The sequence below is a fragment of the Hordeum vulgare genome, chromosome 5H (genome assembly GCF_904849725.1).
Source record: "Hordeum vulgare subsp. vulgare chromosome 5H, MorexV3_pseudomolecules_assembly, whole genome shotgun sequence".
Taxonomy (NCBI): Eukaryota; Viridiplantae; Streptophyta; class Magnoliopsida; order Poales; family Poaceae; genus Hordeum; species Hordeum vulgare.
The window spans coordinates 86373212-86391809 of NC_058522.1; the positions used below are offsets into that span (position 1 = coordinate 86373212).

At 45.0% G+C, this 18598-nt stretch overlaps 1 protein-coding gene across 6 annotated transcripts; it reads left to right on the forward strand.

Moving 5' to 3' along the window:
• Positions 1 to 404: 404 nt before the first annotated feature.
• LOC123396594 lies at positions 405 to 9108 on the forward strand. 6 transcript variants are annotated; one of them, XM_045091488.1, is made up of 5 exons: positions 405 to 612; positions 646 to 697; positions 1602 to 1793; positions 7809 to 8038; positions 8372 to 9108. In XM_045091488.1, the coding sequence occupies exons 1-5, from the start codon at positions 484 to 486 to the stop codon at positions 8960 to 8962; spliced, it is 1194 nt and encodes a 397-aa protein (XP_044947423.1). In that variant the 5' UTR covers positions 405 to 483; the 3' UTR covers positions 8963 to 9108. The 6 variants fall into 6 exon arrangements, with proteins under 6 accessions (XP_044947423.1, XP_044947421.1, XP_044947422.1 ...); XM_045091489.1 differs by having other exon boundaries at positions 407 to 612; positions 1595 to 1793; XM_045091486.1 differs by having other exon boundaries at positions 405 to 697.
• The last annotated feature ends 9490 nt before the right edge of the window (positions 9109 to 18598 follow it).

Sequence of the window (18598 nt, forward strand, 5' to 3'; positions counted from 1 at the left end):
TTGCAGAAAAACGAAAGCGACTTCGACGTCGACTGTCTGATCAACACATGATCGAACAACCATGGAGCCGGCAGACGGGCGCGCGTGATCAGTCGATAGAATGTAATCTTTTCCCATAAAAAAACTACATCGGCCGGCCCATTTGTAAGGGGTGTGCGCAGCGGCGGACCTATGTTGATCCGAGTGGGGCCCCGGGCCTCAGTCAATCTCTATTTTTACTATTATAATGCCTAATATTTTATTAATTGGGCCCCCAGTTAATCAAATATTTGGGCCCCCAGTCAGTTCGGCCTCCACTAAATTCTTGGGCTGGGTCCGCCCCTGGGTGTGCGCCAGTTAGCGAAATTGCTGCTTAAGGCGTCAAATAGGATCGGGCGCTGGATTTTTTTTTTACATGATCTGGGACAGGTGGAAGAAACATTTCTCCTATCTAAAATATTACTCCAAATCCAATTTGCATCGATAAAAGGCGGCGGCGCCGCCATGGAGGTAGACGGAGATGTATTGGCGGCGTCTCCTCGCCCCGCTTGCGGCAAGAAGCGGCCGCTTTCCCCCTCAACTCCTCCGAACGACGTTGCGGACTCGTCCAAGTCCACCACCAGCGACGAAGAGGACGACAACCCATGGGCGCTCAGCGACGAAGAGGACGACAACCCATGGGCGCTCAGCGACGACGAAGAGGAGGATGAATACCAAGGTAAGTCACTGCTTCCTCCGTAATTGATTCGACGTTTATGTTCTGTACTTGATTAGTTTCGATCTATGTGTATCCTGAATTCCTGATACAGTTGGCTCTCTGAATTAGAAATCATTGCTCCTTGATGTAAGAGCCTTTTATCAACAAGATTTTCCTGCAATACGAAAGAATATCTTGCTGAATTAGTTGCACCAACACCGTCAGTGTTTGAATTTCAACCGAATAATTGCTTTGCTAACTATTTCTACGAAATTGAGACCTCGTTCAATAGTTGAATCACCGCTGGAAAAACTGTTGATCTTTTCTTTGGGTAACCTGCCAGCTACTCAGATTTAGGTATGTTGTTAGCATTTCTGTAACACAATACTGCCTTTTGGGGAGAATAATATTTAAATGGTTACACACTCTTGATCTTAAACTAATAAATTATGAATATCACAAATCATTTTATAAGTAGAGTTTCCAGGAAAAGGTTACAAGTAACTTAAAACTTAGCTGGCTGTTCCACTGGAGCTCTGCTACCGTATTTAATTGGAGATTGTTATTCTCCCCTAATTGGGTCTAATTTTACTGAACCTAGCCATAGTGAAGATCCTACCTGATCTTCCAAGCTGCGAACATATTTGTAATAATAACACACACACACACACACGCACGCACACTTGGTATTAATAGTAATTTCTACGCATGAATACAGCCTTGTAGACTGCAATTGATTTGATAGCTAAGCTTTCTCAAGTGATATATACTTTTTCGAGGAATATTTCTCAAGTGATCCATCTAGAGATTTTGAACCATTTAATTTTGGCTTCTAAATCAATGATAGATCTTTGTGGAAAAATCAATGATAGATGGTGCTCAATATTTTTTTTTGTTGTTGATTGGTTAATGATTTAGCGTGTAGGGAAGTACTGCCCTTTTACAGTTGACAATTTTCCAAGGGTTAGCAGTGATGATGATGAGCAGACAGTCGCCGTGTATATGAATCCAGAGATTTCGATCCGAGGCCCAAGACCGCTTAGGAGATTTCCAGCATTTAAGCCAGAAAGTCGGCATTCATGTGATCTGGAGTATCGACTTGCCGATGAATCTGAAAGTAAGTGTTTTCTTAATTAAAGTTCTGTCACAGAGATGCCCTGGATCAAATTATCATCTAGAGGAATGTCCAAAGTTTCTCAGCTTAGGAAGAATCTTTGACGAAAAAGGGCCCCCCCCCCGCTTTATATTATAAAGCAACCACCACAAGCATCCAAACGTCATACAAAAGAAGTCAAGAGCGATAATAAGTTTAGCTGGGGGCAAAACACAACACACCCCAAAGAAACAAAAGCTAGCATCTAGTCAGGCTCCGATGGAGGCGGGGGAGGCGGTGGGGTGAAGAAGGACGCGCGGGAGCGGAGACCGGTGCTGATGATGTCGATGAACCCCTGCTGCCGTCGCTTGCTAAGCGGCCGCCAAGCCACACAATTTATATTTGGCATCGGTCGAGCGGTGTGGAATCACATGTTCTATCACAAGCTTGTTTCACACATTCCAAAGAGTCCATGCCAATGCCCCAACAGCAACCCACAGGGCGGGGGGCGACTCATGGGGGGATGCCAGGACCTCACTAAATAGGTCTGGGAGGTTATCATGGGACTAGTTACCACCCACAACATCCCGGAGGCATCCCCACAGAAAGGTTGCGGCCGGGCACCGCAGGAAGATGTGGTTGGTGTGCTCCGCCACCTCGCACAGGGGACACAACCCATCACTAGGGCCGTTGCACTTCAGAACTTCGGTCCCTGAAGGTAGCCGCCCACACACCCACTGCTAGAGAAAAATTATAATCTTTAGGGGCAACTTAAGTTCCCAAAGGAGGTTAAGCTCCCGCAGTCCCGGAGTGGCCAAAATGGTCTTATAGAGGGACTTAGTGGAGAAGGAGCCAGTCGGTTCAAGATGCCAATAAGTGGCATCCGGCTCCAAGGAGGGGGAGTTCAGGGCAATGCACTCCAGCAACTCCTCCCATTGACCGCGTTCCAACGGGCCAAAGGTACGTCAGAACGCCACTAATCCAAGATCCGTGAAGGCCGCTTCAACCGTAAGCTGCAGCCGAGTACAAATACAGAACAACGCGTAGAATCACTCCGCAAATGGTCTACTGCCTGACCATCGGTCAAGCCAGAAGAGGGTGCTAGCGCCTGAGCCAACCCTAATGGATGAACCAATCCGGAGAATCGACAGAAGCTGGATTATCGACTGCTAGAACTGGGAGCCTCCAGTCCTGGGGGCAAATGCAAGAGGCTGACCCCGCAAATACTTGGCATGTATAATGTCAAGCCACATTCCCTCATCCCCAGTCTCGATCCGCCATAGCCACTTGGACAGTAGGGCTATGTTCATAGCTTCGACGAGATAACTCCGAGGCCACCCTCGTCCTTAGGTTTGCAAATAACGGACCATTTGACCATATGGTATTTCTGCTTGTAACCCTTTTCCGCCCAGAAGAATCGGGATTGGTACTTCGCAATATCCTGATGAAGGGATTCATGCAAACTGCAGAATCCGAGCAGGTACATCAACAGGCTAGTCATGGAGGAATTAATAAGCACCACTCTAGTCGCTTTGGAGAGCCAACGCCCTTGCCAGGGTTCTACCCTATGTTGGACCTTGGCCATCGAGGGGTGCAACTCCTTCTCTTGCAGCCGTGAGTAACTGATCGGCATGCCAAGATAAGTTGTCGGGAAGGACCCTAATCGACAATTTAGGCGATTAGCAATACGGTGGGAATCCTCTTCGAAATAACCCAACACCATAACTTCACTCTTTGCGAAGTTAATCGTCAATCCACACATCTCCTGAAAGCAGAGGAGGAGGAACTTCAGGTGAGCAATATCCTCGTTTGAGCCCTCCACCATCAAGATCGTGTCGTCGGCCACCCTCAGGGATGAGGTGGGGGTAGATACCCCTAATATGACTCGTCCTCTTGGCGAGGTCCAAGATCGCCGCAAGGGCGTCTACTACCAGGTTAAAGAGAAATGGGAACAAGGGGTCCCCCTGCCGAACCCCCTGCTCCGTCGGGAAGAACGGGCCTACCACCCCATTAATGTTGACTGCGGTGTGCCCACTCGACGCGAGTTGCATGACACGCGCAATCCAATGGTGGTTGAAGCCACGCCTCCACAGGACTTCCCTAATAAAGGACCAATGAACCGTATCATATGCCTTATGGAAGTCAATCTTGAAAAACACCACCTTAAGATGTCTCCTCTTCATTTCATGGAGCATCTCGTGGAGGACGAGAATCCCATCCAGGATTAACCGTCCTTTAGTGAACGCAATCTGGTTAGGGTGATGAAGTCGGGAAGCAACCAGGGCTACCCTAGTGGCGTACCCCTTGGCCAATATCCGAAACACCACGTTCACTGTGATCGTCCAGAACTGCCTAATGTCCACCGCCCCCTGCACCTTCGGAATAAGGGAGATGTTCCCATAATTTAGGCGGGAGATGTCCAACGTTCCTCGATAGAACTCTTGGAACAACGCTAGGACATCCCCCTTGATAGTTTGCCAAAACACCTGGAAGAAGCGCACCGGCAAGCCACCGGGACCCGGGGCCGAATCCGGGTTCATACATTTAATAACGGCCTCCACTTCCGCCTCCTCAAATGGAGCCACCAAGGCATCGTTCTCAGCCGTAGACACCTGCTGCTCCACAGACCAGATAGAGTCTGCCAGAGAAATGCCGTCCCGCACCGGCCGGCGAACAAATCTTTATAAAAGCCATCCACATGGTTGCGCAACTCGTACGGGTCTTGAATCATCCTCACCCCATCCCAAAGAATGGGGATGGTGCATTGCCTACGCCGTCCCTGGCGATGGCGTGAAAGTAAGCAGTATTGGCATCGCCAAATAGGACCCACTTCAGGGATCCCCTGCGCCACCAATATTCTTCCTCCTTAGAATAGATGTCCATCAAGGAGTCTTTGAGGCTGTATTGCAGAGCCCAGTCATTAGAGGATAGGCCGGGACCGTCGTGTTGAAGAACGTTGCATGGGAAACAAAAAAATTCCTACGCACACGAAGATCTATCATGGTGATGTCCATCTACGAGAGGAGATTAGATCTACGTACCCTTGTAGATCGCTCAACGGGAAGCGTTAAGAAACGCGGTTGATGTAGTGGAACGTCTTCACGTCCCTCGATCTGTCCCACGATCCGTCCCACGAACCGTCTCGCGATCCGTCCCACGACCCGTTCTGATCTAGTGCCGAACGGACGGCACCTCCGCGTTCAGCACACGTACAGCTCAATGACGATCTCGGCCTTCTTGATCCAGCAAGCAAGACGGAGAAGTAGATGAGTTCTCCGGCAGCGTGACGGCGCTCTGGTGGTGGTGATGATCTACTCCTGCAGGGCTCCGCCTGAGCTCTGCAGAAATCCGATCTAGAGGTAAAACTGTGTGGAATAGGCTAAAGTTGCACGTGTCAAAGTTGTGCCTCAAAAAGCCCTAAATCACCACTATATATAGGAGGGAGGGGGAGGGGCTAGCCTTGAGGGACAAGGCCCTCAAGGTGCGCCGGCCTCCAGGAGGAGGAGGACTCCTCCAATTCGGTTTGGGAAGGAGGAGGAGTCCTCTTCCTTCCCACCTCCCTCTTTCCTTTTCCTTTTTCTTTTCTTTTGGTATTTTCTTATGTGGCGCCATAGCCCTCTTGGGCTGACTCCACCAGCCCAATAAGGACTTGTGGCGCCACCCTAGGGCCTTGGGCTCACTCCCGGTTGGGTGGGCACCTCCCGGTAAACACCCGGAACCCATTCGTCACTCCCGGTACACTGTCGGTAATGCCTGAAACTTTCCGGTGACCAAATGAAACCATCCTATATATCAATCTTCGTTTCTGGACCATTTCGGAAACCCTCGTGATGTCCGTGGTCTCATCCGGGACTCCAAACAACATTTGGTAACCACACATATAACTCAACTATACTAAAACATCATCGAACCTTAAGTGTGCAGACCCTGCGGGTTTGAGAACTATGTAGACATGACCCGGGACACTCCTCGGTCAATATCCAATAGCGGGACCTGGATGCCCATATTGGATCCTACGTATTTTTCGAAGATCTTATCGGTTGAACCTCAGTGCCAAGGATTCATATAATCCCGTATGTCATTCCCTTTGTCCTTCGGCATGTTACTTGTCCGAGATTCGATCGTTGGTATCCGCATACCTATTTCAATCTCGTTACCGGCAAGTCTCTTTACTCGTTCTGTAATACAAGATCCTGTGACTTACACTTAGTCACATTGCTTGCAAGGCTTGTGTGTGATGTTGTATTACCGAGTGGTCCTCGAGATACCTCTCCGTCACACGGAGTGACAAATCCCAGTCTTGATTCATACTAACTCAACGGACACCTTCGGAGATACCTGTAGAATACTTTTATAGTCACCCAGTTACATTGTGACATTTGATACACACAAGGTATTCCTCCGGTGACAGTAAGTTATATGATCTCATGGTCATAGGAATAAATACTTGACACGCAGAAAACAATAGCAATAAAATGACACGATCAATATGCTACGTACATAGTTTGGGTCTAGTCCATCACATGATTCTCCTAATGATGTGATCCCGTTATCAAGCGACAACACTTGTCTATGGTCAGAAAACCTTGACCATCTTTGATCAATGAGCTAGTCAACTAGAGGCTTACTAGGGACAGTGTTTTGTCTATGTATCCACACATGTATTTGTGTTTCCAATCAATACAATTATAGCATGGATAATAAACGATTATCATGAACAAAGAAATATAATAATAACTAATTTATTATTGCCTTTAGGGTATATTTTCAACACGTCGGCCTGGAGATCAAGGGTCTGGATTTGTGCTAGCAATAAGCTCTTTAGGACCCTCAAGTCGCGATCCACATTCGCACCCGAACCCTTCATGAATTGTCTAGACCTTTTGGCAAGGTGGTGCCACTCGTCCATTACGGACATCGCTCTATGTGGTTCAACTCTGGCCATCACCCAATGCTCCTTAATAGCACCAATGAAGCTTGGCTGGCGGAGCCAAAAGGTCTCAAATCTGAAACGAGGCGGGGGCGAGGCCGCTCATCTTGCGATGATAGAAGCAGCGGAACATGGTTCGAGCCGATCCTAGTGATCGCCTGGAGGGATGCTAGGGGGAAACGGAGTTCCCAATCTGGGGACATGAATACCCGGTCGAGGACACTCAAGGTGGGGGACACCTGTCTATTAGTCTAGGTGTATCTCGCCCCACCCAATCAATCTCACGAAGACCAAGATCCGCAACCTAGTCATTGAAGCGTTGCATGCTTGAGAGGTCCACTCGGGCATTATTCTTGTCCTGTGTCGGGCGAAGTAGGTTAAAGTCCCCACCTACGACCACGGGGAGTTGGGCGCCATCAATTTTGGTGTGCAGCTCCTCCAAGAAGGCATGCCATCGTCGATGATCAGCCGGGCCATAAACGACGATCACCTCCCACTTAAGTTAGCAGCATGCTCCCAAACCTCCATGCTCACATAGAACTCTCCCCGAGCCATGGAGCCAACTTCAAAGGTGGTATCCTTCACACCTACAAGGATACCACCGGAGTGACCAGCCACTCCACTAGATGGCAACCAGTGCCATGCAAAGAGGTGTCTACTAGAATCTTTTCATGAGTACAAAGATATCTTGATGAGTGGTCCCATCACGCACCAAGCTTGATCCTCAATAAATGGGGGAAAACCCTTGTGCATCACCTGTCAATTCTAGGAATTGAACCCAGGTGGTTAGCTAGCTTTACCCGGTGTCAATTGTCAACTGTTATGCTGTTCGTCTATTCCGATTTGCATCAAGTGAAACAAATTTGAGCATTTCCCCTTCCACCCCAAATCCAAACTACATTCCAGATCCCTCCTCTGCTCACACAGTTTATTCACTTCTCAGCTCTTCCTTTGTCAATCCTTTGTGATAACAATGAACAAACAGCATTTGGTAGTATATTTTCCAGAACTGAACCACTCTTGATGAAACAAAGAAGATTTTCTCTCATCGTCTGTTCATGACTATAGATCTCTGATAATACCGCATGCTGTTTTTGTTAATTTTGCAGTCAGTTTCAGCAATGTTGGGACTGTTGATTGCTCGCATAAGGGTCATTGCAGATCAATGGACATGGTGCAGTTTATTGATCTCAAAATCGCTGGCTATCAGCATGCCCAGCCTGGATGTGCCAAAATATTCGGGTTTTTCGCGGCGCGGGATCGGGTCGAACCTTTGCGCAATTATGTCTACAGGCGTGAAATTGAGAATCATGAAGCTGTAACTGTGAAGCCAAAGATGGTAATCTGACTATCAATCTTGCAACTTTCTACTGGCCTGCTTCTTTAATCATACTTACAATACACATGCATGAGATGCAAGTACTATATCGAAAAAATTATTATATTTAGGCATTATTCTCAAAGTTCGAGATACTCACCTGAGTGCATACTGCAGTATTTCAGTAATATCCAGTTTAAAGGTATCATACCGAGTCAAGCAATCTCACTATTTCACTATTAGACGTAACACTTAATTATATCCAGACCAGACAGTTGTAGTGATTGCAGGTGATCTACTGTAGTAATCACTAATTAAAGTATATGATGCCATGCCTGTTGATCCAAATTTTAGGGTATGGCACGATTATCACTGACTAGCCCTGCTCGAGGTATTGGCATAAGGAGCCGTGTGCTGTTTGAATTCAAACTCTGTATATGTACTGAAGATCCACCTGAAGATGGGCCCAAAGGCGACCTTCTTATTGAAGGATGTACTGAAATCAGCACCATGTACACAACAAAATCATCCATTCAAAATCGGCGTCTTTATGGGGACAAGTGTTCACTGGATGTCAAGTTTGCAGCCCTGGTTAATGCAGTCCAGGCATTCGTTGATGTTGAGATACTCCGTGCTCCTGATTGTGGCCTTAATCTGAATCTCTATGCCAAGACCAGTGGTTACAACGATGTGATTTGTCTCTACCAGGGTGTTGCGGAAGCTGGCTGCAAAATAAGTTCAGTTGTAGCCGTGGTGATACGCAGCTGCGTGTATCTTCGTATCGAAGGGACCCCCAAGGATGACGGACTTTCTCAGAAACTGCTCCCCTGTGGTGCATGGGAAGACAGCTTCGACACTTGCTATCATGGAATAGTAGATAAAGTGGTGAATCTTGACGAATTTACCACGATTTTGGTGAAAATCACCTGGAGAACCTTGGATTGACACGCAGCTTCCTATACAAATTACTCTAATATGTAGCTTGAACTTGGATTATTCGCTGCCTTGATGTTATGAGCACTCCACTTTGTTCCTGAACTAGAGTTATGTATCTGCAAACATTTATTTTATCTGATGTTTTGAAACAACTAGATGAGGCCATACAGGCTGTACCGTCATTGATGTTGAAATTGGCTGAAGAATATTTCGGTGAGATTTAATTGTATAGAACATGAATACTTAGATTAATAATATAAAAACTGAAACTAGAATACATATGATTTGTCGTGATTATTATATAGTTTTGATCTTTTGTTCTTGGTCGTATTAGAATTCCAAGTCAGAAGTATAATGTTGTTGGACGCATCTCAGCTTGTTTCTCAACTGTTCATTTGGGACTGGATGGTTCATAGCCTAAGTTTTCATATTTGCACCAGAATGAGCTTTATTAAATTCGATTACTGTATAAATATAAGGGTTTTTTTCTAAAATATAAGTAGCATAACAGCATCGATTATTACATGATTAGAAGGATGTTTTTTTCTTTAATATAAGTAGCATAATAAAATGGAAACGGCTTCAGTGTTTTCTCGTGCATTCTCGTGCATGTTTGCATCTTCGGAAGTGAGATATTTGTATCTTCGAAGAAATATGGGACGGCCAAAACTGTCTCAACGAACTTGCCTCTTATTCCCAACATTTCACCATCTTTCCAAGATCTTAGAAATTGAAGTGGTGTGCTCCTAAGTCAGAAATAAGAACTTTTAAAATTTCATGAGAAAATATCACCAAGTTTGAGATATTGGAAAGACGACTCTAATCCAACTGAGCTCAGAAGTAAAATCAATAATTTTTAATTTTTTTGGCGGAAAAGTAGCAGAAACATTGACACCACGGGTAAGCAAAACAGATAATAGCAACACTTCTATTTTACATTTCATTCAGAGAAGGAACTTTTTGCTCTTTCTCCAATAGGAAAGCTACTCTTCTAGCCTTCTGTACTGATGCTGTGACACACCACTCTCTAGTGTCTATCACTACAAAAAAGCACATCTCTAGTTTCTCTTAGGCCCTGCTTGGATTCTCGTTTCCATTCCAAATACACCTGTAAAAGATACATGCTTTCCGTCGTCGTTTTCATTTCCGTCTGGAAACAGCTCTAGGTCGGTAAGTTACACCTGTAAGTAAAATACATCTGTATTGATTTACACCGCATCCAAGCACGACCTTAATTATAAAGTGGGTAAAAATGAACAGAGCGCACCCCTGCTTAACAAAATGTTAAAACTAATTATGTAATTAGGGGAAAATCTCCCCTTGCCCAACCGTCAAGCGGTTCCTCCCGCAACGACGGTTCTCTCTCTTTTTCTCTCCTGGAACCGTCACATCCCTTTGGATGATCGCGTCTCCTCCCGTTGTATAAAATGGCAGATCCCTGTCATCATTGAATCAAGAATCTCATTTTCTTCAAACACGTTTTCAGCACGTAGAACTCAACCCAAGAGCGGAAGAACACAGAGAGAAGAAGAGATCGAAACTTGCCGGTGAGATGCCTGGCCTTGTTTCCTTCTTTCTCCGCCTGATTCGCGCGGATGGCCGTCGCTACCGTCGTCGCGGTCATGGTGTTGCCGGACTCCGGCGCTTCCATCGCAGGATGCAGGCCGTCCGCCACTTCGCCCGTGGTGGTCACCGCGCCGCTGGACGCGGCCACGGCGTCGACGGATACGCTGCTCCTGGTGCTCGCCGCGCCCACGGCTTCGCCCGTGGTGGTCACCGCGCCGCTGGACGCGGCCACGGCGTCGACGGATGCGCCGCTCCTGGTGCTCGCCGCGCCCACGGACATGGTTTCAGCGCCGCTTCACGTGCGCCGTCGGTGAACGGGGGGCTTGACCCATGGCTTGTGGCAGGCCCGAGCGCCCCCATGGTGCACGACGCCGCTGCAGCACCCCCTCCCGGGTCCCCTCCTCCACCCCCTCCTCCACCGGTCGCGTGGGTTGCGCCCTCGACGCCAACTCCTGCCGGCGAAGGAGTTGGCCCGAGCAGTGCCCCCCTGGCTATGCGCCCGTCCCGATGCGGGTCTTGGTGGATGAGGAGGCCGCGCCACCGCTGGGAACGACCACGGGCTCGAGCAGCCGCGCGGAGAGGCGTTTCGGCCGACTCTTCGGGCGCGCCGTCGCCGCCATCGACCGCCGTCCCGGCCGCCGCGCCGGCTCGTGGACCCCGGCGAGCCTCGGATTCGCCAGCGCCGCGCCAGAGGTTGCGCGCCCGGACGCCGTCTTCATCGGATCTTCTTCGGACGATGAGAGCTCGGCGGGGCTGCGCCGGTGACCACCGGAGTCGCAAGGGGATGCGGCGGCCACTCCTCCCCGCCGGCGTCGTTGTGTGGCTGTGGGGGTCGAGCAGAGGTGGTGCGGGGGGGGGGGGGGGGGGTCAGATTTTCTGCCCCTTATCCGATCCACCCTCTCCCCCTGTCCCTTATGCGGTGGCGAGTGGGCCGGCCAATGGCCGGACAGGCCTAGGCCCAGGCGCCCGAGGCGGCTGCCAACTCCTCTGTGCGGTGCAGCGGCTCCATGGGCCGGCCAAACTGTTTTTTTTTCTGTTTTCTTAACATTAGTACTAATTATTGTATTTGTGCAATTTTAGACTATGTTTAGTACTGTTTAGTACTTAGTTTGACAACTACTTACATTTTAGTCCTGTTTTAGATTTATTCTATGTTAGGACTTGTGTAATTATTAGTAGGTGTGTTTATATTGTGTAATGGATTGCATATAAATAAAGTACCGGATTTCATCTGGGAAGAATGACATGTTCTATGTGTTTACCACATATTCAGTTCGCTTGAACATGTGCTTGCGATTGAAATCATCTTCTCTCGCATATCAAACTTGCAAAAAAAAATTATATTTTCTCCCTTATTATATTTGAAATCACAAGGTGATGAGTTGGGATCTACTGCTCATTTGCAGACTATCCCCTCTTACTGTAAGGTCTACGCTTTGTCAATCTTGACATGCGATTACCTTCAACGTGTATTCCTTATATCTAAATTGTAGCATACACAAGGTAATGGACATGCAGCCTATTACTGTGAGATCTAAGTGATCTTCAATGTGTTATGTTCACACAATTGAGGTTGAGAATTTTTCAAGTTTTACACTTGACTATCAAATTTTTGCATTCTTATTACACAACCATGATGGTTTTTAATTTACCGCCCGTAAATTAATTATCTCTGGTTCCCCATGTAGGCCAAGATGACTGCCAAAGAGTTTGAGGAGCTTGCCCTCAATGGCCACAACTATCCTACATGGGCCATGGACATCAAGATCAGTCTTGCGTCCCGTGGGATTGCGCGTGCAATCCAGCCCCCGGAGACTCCTCTCCCGGCTGGAGCCACACCGCTGACAGAACATCAGAATTATGCTGCTTTATTCATCATAAGGCACCATATTCATCCAGATCTCAAGTCTGAGTATTTACAGGAGGAATCTCCTAGTACTCTGTTTCTGGCCCTCAAAACGAGGTATGAACAGCAGAAGGCAGTGGTCCTGCCTGAAGCACTCCATGATTGGACTCATCTCCGCCTTCAGGATTTCAAGTCCATTGGTGAGTACAATCATGTTGTTCATAAGATATGTTCCAAACTGCGTTTTTGTGAGAAGGAACCTACTCAGGGGGAGATGATAGAGAAAACTTTATCTACTATGCTCCCTTCTGATAGGATCCTCCAACAGCAATACCGTGCTCGCAACTACACTGTCTATTCCGAGCTTAATCACATGTTACTTCAGGCTGAAAAGCATGATGAGCTACTCGCTAAGAATGGCTCTCAGCGCCCAGTTAGGGCACAACCTTTACCTGAAGTCCATCTGAATGTCGCGAATAGACAGAAGTTTAATGGTACCTTTCGAGGTAAACATTCCAATTCTGAGCACAAGCACAAGCGCAATGGGAACAGAAAATTCAGAAACACGGGCAAGGGAAAAGGCACTGCAAAGCCAAAGTTCGATAAATCTAAGCTTTGCAACAAGTGTGGATGCTACTCGCATTCTACTGAAAAGTGCTCCATGCCCAAGCATCTGGTCATGTTGTACCAGCAATCTCAGGGACGCAAAGCACCTCAAGGGAAAAGGCTTGAAGCTAACTTCAACCTACATCCGCATAGCGCAAATGGAGCTGGCGATTCACAGGATATTCCTCCTGGACCAAGCAACGCCAAGATTCCTTATCCACTTGAGGACCCTGCTGAAACGGAGGCCATGTTACTTGAGTACACCTCAAACGATGTGTTTGGTGACTTTGACTAGTCCCTCGACCTCCTTAGTGATCTATTTAACTATGTCCATTTGTGATGATTGTAATAAGAACATAAGTTTGTTGTTGTCTTTATATTGTATTGTATCAGCACATTTGATATAATAAAGATTGTATTCTATGTATTAACATAAGGTTTTCTTATTGAAAATTCTTTTGTTTTTATATAGTTTTTCTACGGGGACAATCCGATGGAAGAGGAATTATGCCTTGTGGACAGTGGTACCACAAACTCCATACCGAGGGAGATAAAATATTTCCAAACTCTGAAAAAAATGAATGGAGATATTCTAACTATCGCTGGACGCGATACAGTGATTGTTGGTACTGGACGTGCCTTATTCACACTCCCAAGTGGTACACAAGTGACGATAGAGGATGCTTTATTGTATCCTGACTCATCACGTACCCTGATCAGTTATCGAGATATCCGTAAGAATGGTTTTCATATTGAAACCCATGAAGACAACAAAGAGGAGTATTTACTCTTTACTAAAGATCACGGATATGGCAAAAAGGTACATGAGAAAATTCCTTCTCTATCGTCTAGTTTGTACTATACGTACATCAAACCCGTGGAACATGTTGCATACAAAGTAATTTTTCAGAATGTTGACGCATTCCAAACCTGGCATGATCGCCTGGACCATCCCGGAATCGGGATGATGAGAAAAATTACTAGCAATTCCATTGGTCATAATTTGCTTGAGTCAAAATTTCCTCAATCTTCTGATTTTGTGTGCACATCTTGTGTCACGGGAAAGCTAATTTTGAGGCCCTCGCACCTCAAAATACAAGTTGAACCACTTCAATTCCTTGAACGTATTCAAGGAGACATTTGTGGTCCCATTCAGCCATTATCTGGACCTTTTCAGTATTTCATGGTTCTGATTGACGCATCTACACGATGGTCACATGTGTGCCTTCTATCCACACGAAACCATGCATTTGCCAAGATAATGAGGCAAGTCATTAAGTTGCAAGCCCATTATCCTGAAAGTCGAATTAAGACAATTCGAATGGACAACGCTGCAGAATTCCCCTCACGTGCCTTCAATGATTATTGCATGGCTTTGGGGATTGAAGTTCAGCACTCCGTTCCATATGTCCATACACAAAATGGTTTGGATGAAGCATTGATTAAGAGGATTAAACTCATTGCGAGACCTTTGTTGATGAATTGCAACTTACCAACCTCTTGTTGGGGTCATGCAGTTTTACACGCTGCTGACTTGATACAATTGAGGCGAACTGCATATCACAGTTCTTCCCCTCTGGAATTGGTACGTGGAAATCCTCCTAGCATTTCCCATCTGCGTAAGTTCGGATGTGCTGCATACATCCCGATCTCACCACCACATTGGACATCTATGGGCCCACACAGAAAGTTGGGGATCTATGTGGGGTACAAATCACCGTCGATTATCAAGTACCTGGAACCCCTAACTGGGGATCTGTTCACAGCCCCGTCATGCTGATTGCATATTTAATGAGGAACATTTTCCGGCATTAGGGGGAGATTTCAAGTACCAGAAAGAATGCCCGGAAATTGATTGGAATGCTCATACCATTTCATCATCTGATCCACGTACCTATGAGACCGAACTTCAAGTTCGGAAGATCATTAATTTGCAACATCTTGCAAATAATATGCCAGATTCATTTAGTGATCTAAAAGGTGTTACAAAATCCTTAAATCCGGCCAGAAACGCGCCAGAAAGAGTGGAGGTACCAATAAAAACCACTCAACTCCCTGTTCCTAAAAAGAGGGGGAGTAGTATGGCATCTGACCTGGAGCTAGCTTTTAGTAAGCAGCAAAGGAAATCGAGGAGAAAATCCTCGGAGTCAGTAAATGCAAGTCAACTCAACATCAACAAACACCTGATGGGTAGTTCACACCCAGTGGAAGGGCAACCTCCACAACCCAGCTCCAGTGTGCACAAACTCGCTGGAACATCGGAACACCCAGACTCAACCGTATTGGGAAATCACGAAGAGTCTCTAGGGGTGCAGGAAATTTCCATCAACTATGTTGATTCTGGAGAATCATTTGATCGCAAGACTACGACTGTCGACATATATTTTGCTGAAAAGATTGCAGATACCCTTATCACTGATCATGATCCAAGGTCTATCGTCGAGTGCCAAAGGCGCTCCGACTGGCCTAAATGGAAGGATGCAATCCAAGCAGAAATTGCCTCGCTTAACAAAAGGAAGGTATTCACTGAAGCAATACCTACACCTCCCAATGTTTTCCCCGTGGGATTCAAATGGGTTTTCCTCCGGAAACGGAATGAGAACAATGAGGTGGTGAGATATAAAGCAAGGCTCGTAGCACAAGGTTTTACGCAGAAACCCTTGATTTCAATGAAACATACTCTCCAGTAATGAGTGGAACCACTTTCCGATATCTTATATCTATGGCAGTGCAAAATCGTCTATCCATGCAGTTGATGGACGTCGTGACCGCATATCTTTACGGGTCACTAGATTCGGACATATATATGAAGGTTCCTGACGGAATCTCCGTCCCGAATAACAGTGCAAAACGCAACATGTATTGTGTAAAGCTGAATAAGTCATTGTATGGCTTAAAACAGTCGGGACGGATGTGGTACAACCGACTAAGTGAGTTCCTTCTTCAGAAAGGTTACTCCAATAGTGATGATTGCCCATGTGTCTTCATCAAGAAGTCCTCTACAGGATTTTGCATCACTTCTGTGTATGTTGATGATCTCAACATCATTGGCAGTGCACCAGACATTGATGAAGCACGCAATCACCTAAAGATGGAATTTGAGATGAAGGATTTGGGTAAAACCAAATTTTGCTTAGGTATTCAACTTGAGCACCTTCCCTCAGGAATCATGGTACACCAAGCTGCCTATATCCAGAAAATATTGGAGAAATTCAACATGGACAAATCCTATCCATCTAAAACTCCTATGGTGGTTCGATCTCTAGACGTAGAGAAAGACCCGTTCAGACCGAGGGATGATGGAGAAGAGGTGTTGGGACCTAAAGTTCCATATCTCGGTGCAGTTGGAGCGCTTATGTATCTTGCAAATTGCACAAGACCTGATATTGCATTTGCAGTGAATCTACTTGCTAGACACAGCGCAGCTCCCACCAAACGACATTGGTCTGGAGTAAAGAATATCTTTCGATATCTCCAAGGCACAAAGGATCTTGGCCTATTTTTTCAGTTCCAGCAAAATCTGGACTTTGATATGATTGGGTATGTAGATGCCGGTTATTTGTCTCATCCCCATAATGCCAGATGTCAGACCGATTTTGTGTTCCTACATGGTGGTACAACTATATCATGGAAGTCTTCCAAACAGACTCTAGTGGCTACATCTACCAATCATTCTGAAATAATTTCATTATTTGAAGCATCATGTGAATGTGTATGGCTTCGCAGAATGATAAACCACATACAACAGTCATGTGGAATTGGTTCTATTGAATCACCCACCATTATCTATGAGGATAATGCGGCATGTGTTGCACAGATGCAGACAGGATATATCAAGAGCAATATCACTAAGCATATTTCTCCTAAATGGTTTTCCCCCACAATCTTCAGAAAAGCGGGGAAATAAGCATTCTGCAAGTCAAATCATGTGACAACCTTGCTGATTTGTTTACTAAGTCTCTACCAAACTCAACATTCCAGAAATATGTTCACGGAATTGGTATGCAACGACTTAGAGACTTGCAGACAACAGGGGGAGTTTCTTCTTGAGATATCCTTGTTCAAATAACATCACATTATGCTATCTCTTTGTGAGTTTACATTTCAGGTTCTCATCAAAGTCTTTATGAAGAACTTTTGAAGAAGAGTTTTTGAGATGATAAAACTTCCCGGACAATCATGAAGATAACTCCACATGGTCAAGTATAGATTAGGGGGAGTGTTAAAACTAATTGTGTAATTAGGGGAAATCTCCCCTTGCCCAACCGTTAAGCGGTTCCTCCCGCAACGACACATCCCTTTGGATGATCGCGTCTCCTCCCGTTGTATAAAATGGCAAATCCCTGTCATCATTGAATCAAGAATCTCATTTTCTTCAAACACAAAAGAAGAATTAGTGTTGCTGGGCAGGCTGAGACTTCTGCGCGGCACCTGATCGATCAGACCAATGCAAGCCCACGGGCCTGGGTTGGCTAGTCCCGCCAGCACACAAGCATGCTGACGCTCTAGCGTCCAATAGTCGGGCAAACACACAAGGGCGCCACCAGCTGTGCCGGCCCATTTCCCTTTGCAGCGAGTTCCTTTTTCCCTTCATTTTTTGTCCCTTTTCTGTTTCTTTTTTCCTTTTTTTCGTTCTTTTTCTGTGGTTAATTTTAAACCTAAGTTCATGTTTTAATTTTTTTCGTGAAATTCAGAAAATGTTCTTAATTTCAAATATTTGCCGTTTTAAAAAAACATTCATAGCTTCAAAAAATGTTCGGGATTTTAGAAAAATGTCCGACATTTTCAACAAATGTTCATTTCTTTTGAAAAATTGTTATTATTTCCTTTTCATTTTTTCCCTTCACTTTTGTTCCTTGTTTCCTTTTCCTATTTTTCTGTTTGACATTTTATATTTTTTGTTCTGAATTTCAAAAAATGTTCGCGTATTCACAGTTTATATTTTAAAAAATGTTCGTGTTTCAAAAACTGTTTTCGTATTCAAAAAATGTTCCTTTTTTTCATAAATTTTCACAAATTTTAAAGAAATGTTCTTCTTTTCACATTTTTATAAAATGTGTTCCTGTTTTACGAAAAATGTTTCTATTTTCTGAAAATTCGTTCACAAATTGAAAATATTTTCAAACTTTCTTAGCCAGTTATAAATTTTTTCATGATTTTAAAATGTTTGGGAAGTTTAAAAAATATTCTTCATTTTCCAAAAAAAATTTGCCGTTTAAAAAATGTACATTAGTACAAAAAATGTTCCTGTTTTAAAAAGTGTACATAAGTTCAAAAAATGTTCCCTTTTCCAAAATTGTTTACAAATTTCGGAAAATATTCTTTCTTACAAAAACATTGTTCTATGTTTGTAAAATGCTCCTGTTTTCAAATTTGTTTATAGAGTAAGAAATTAGCTATGTTTTCCTAAAAAATTGTGTATTAAAATAATTTTTCGCGCTTCCGTATTAGTTCATGTTTTTTTAAAATTGTTCTCGGTGTCAAAATTTGTTCTCAAAATTCAAAAAATGTTCAAGCTTTAAAAAATTGTTCGCTCTTTCAAATTTGTTTGGAGTTTTTCAAAGTTGTTCTCCATTTCAAAATTAACTTTTTAAGATTCAAGAAATGTTCATGTATTTAAAAAATTG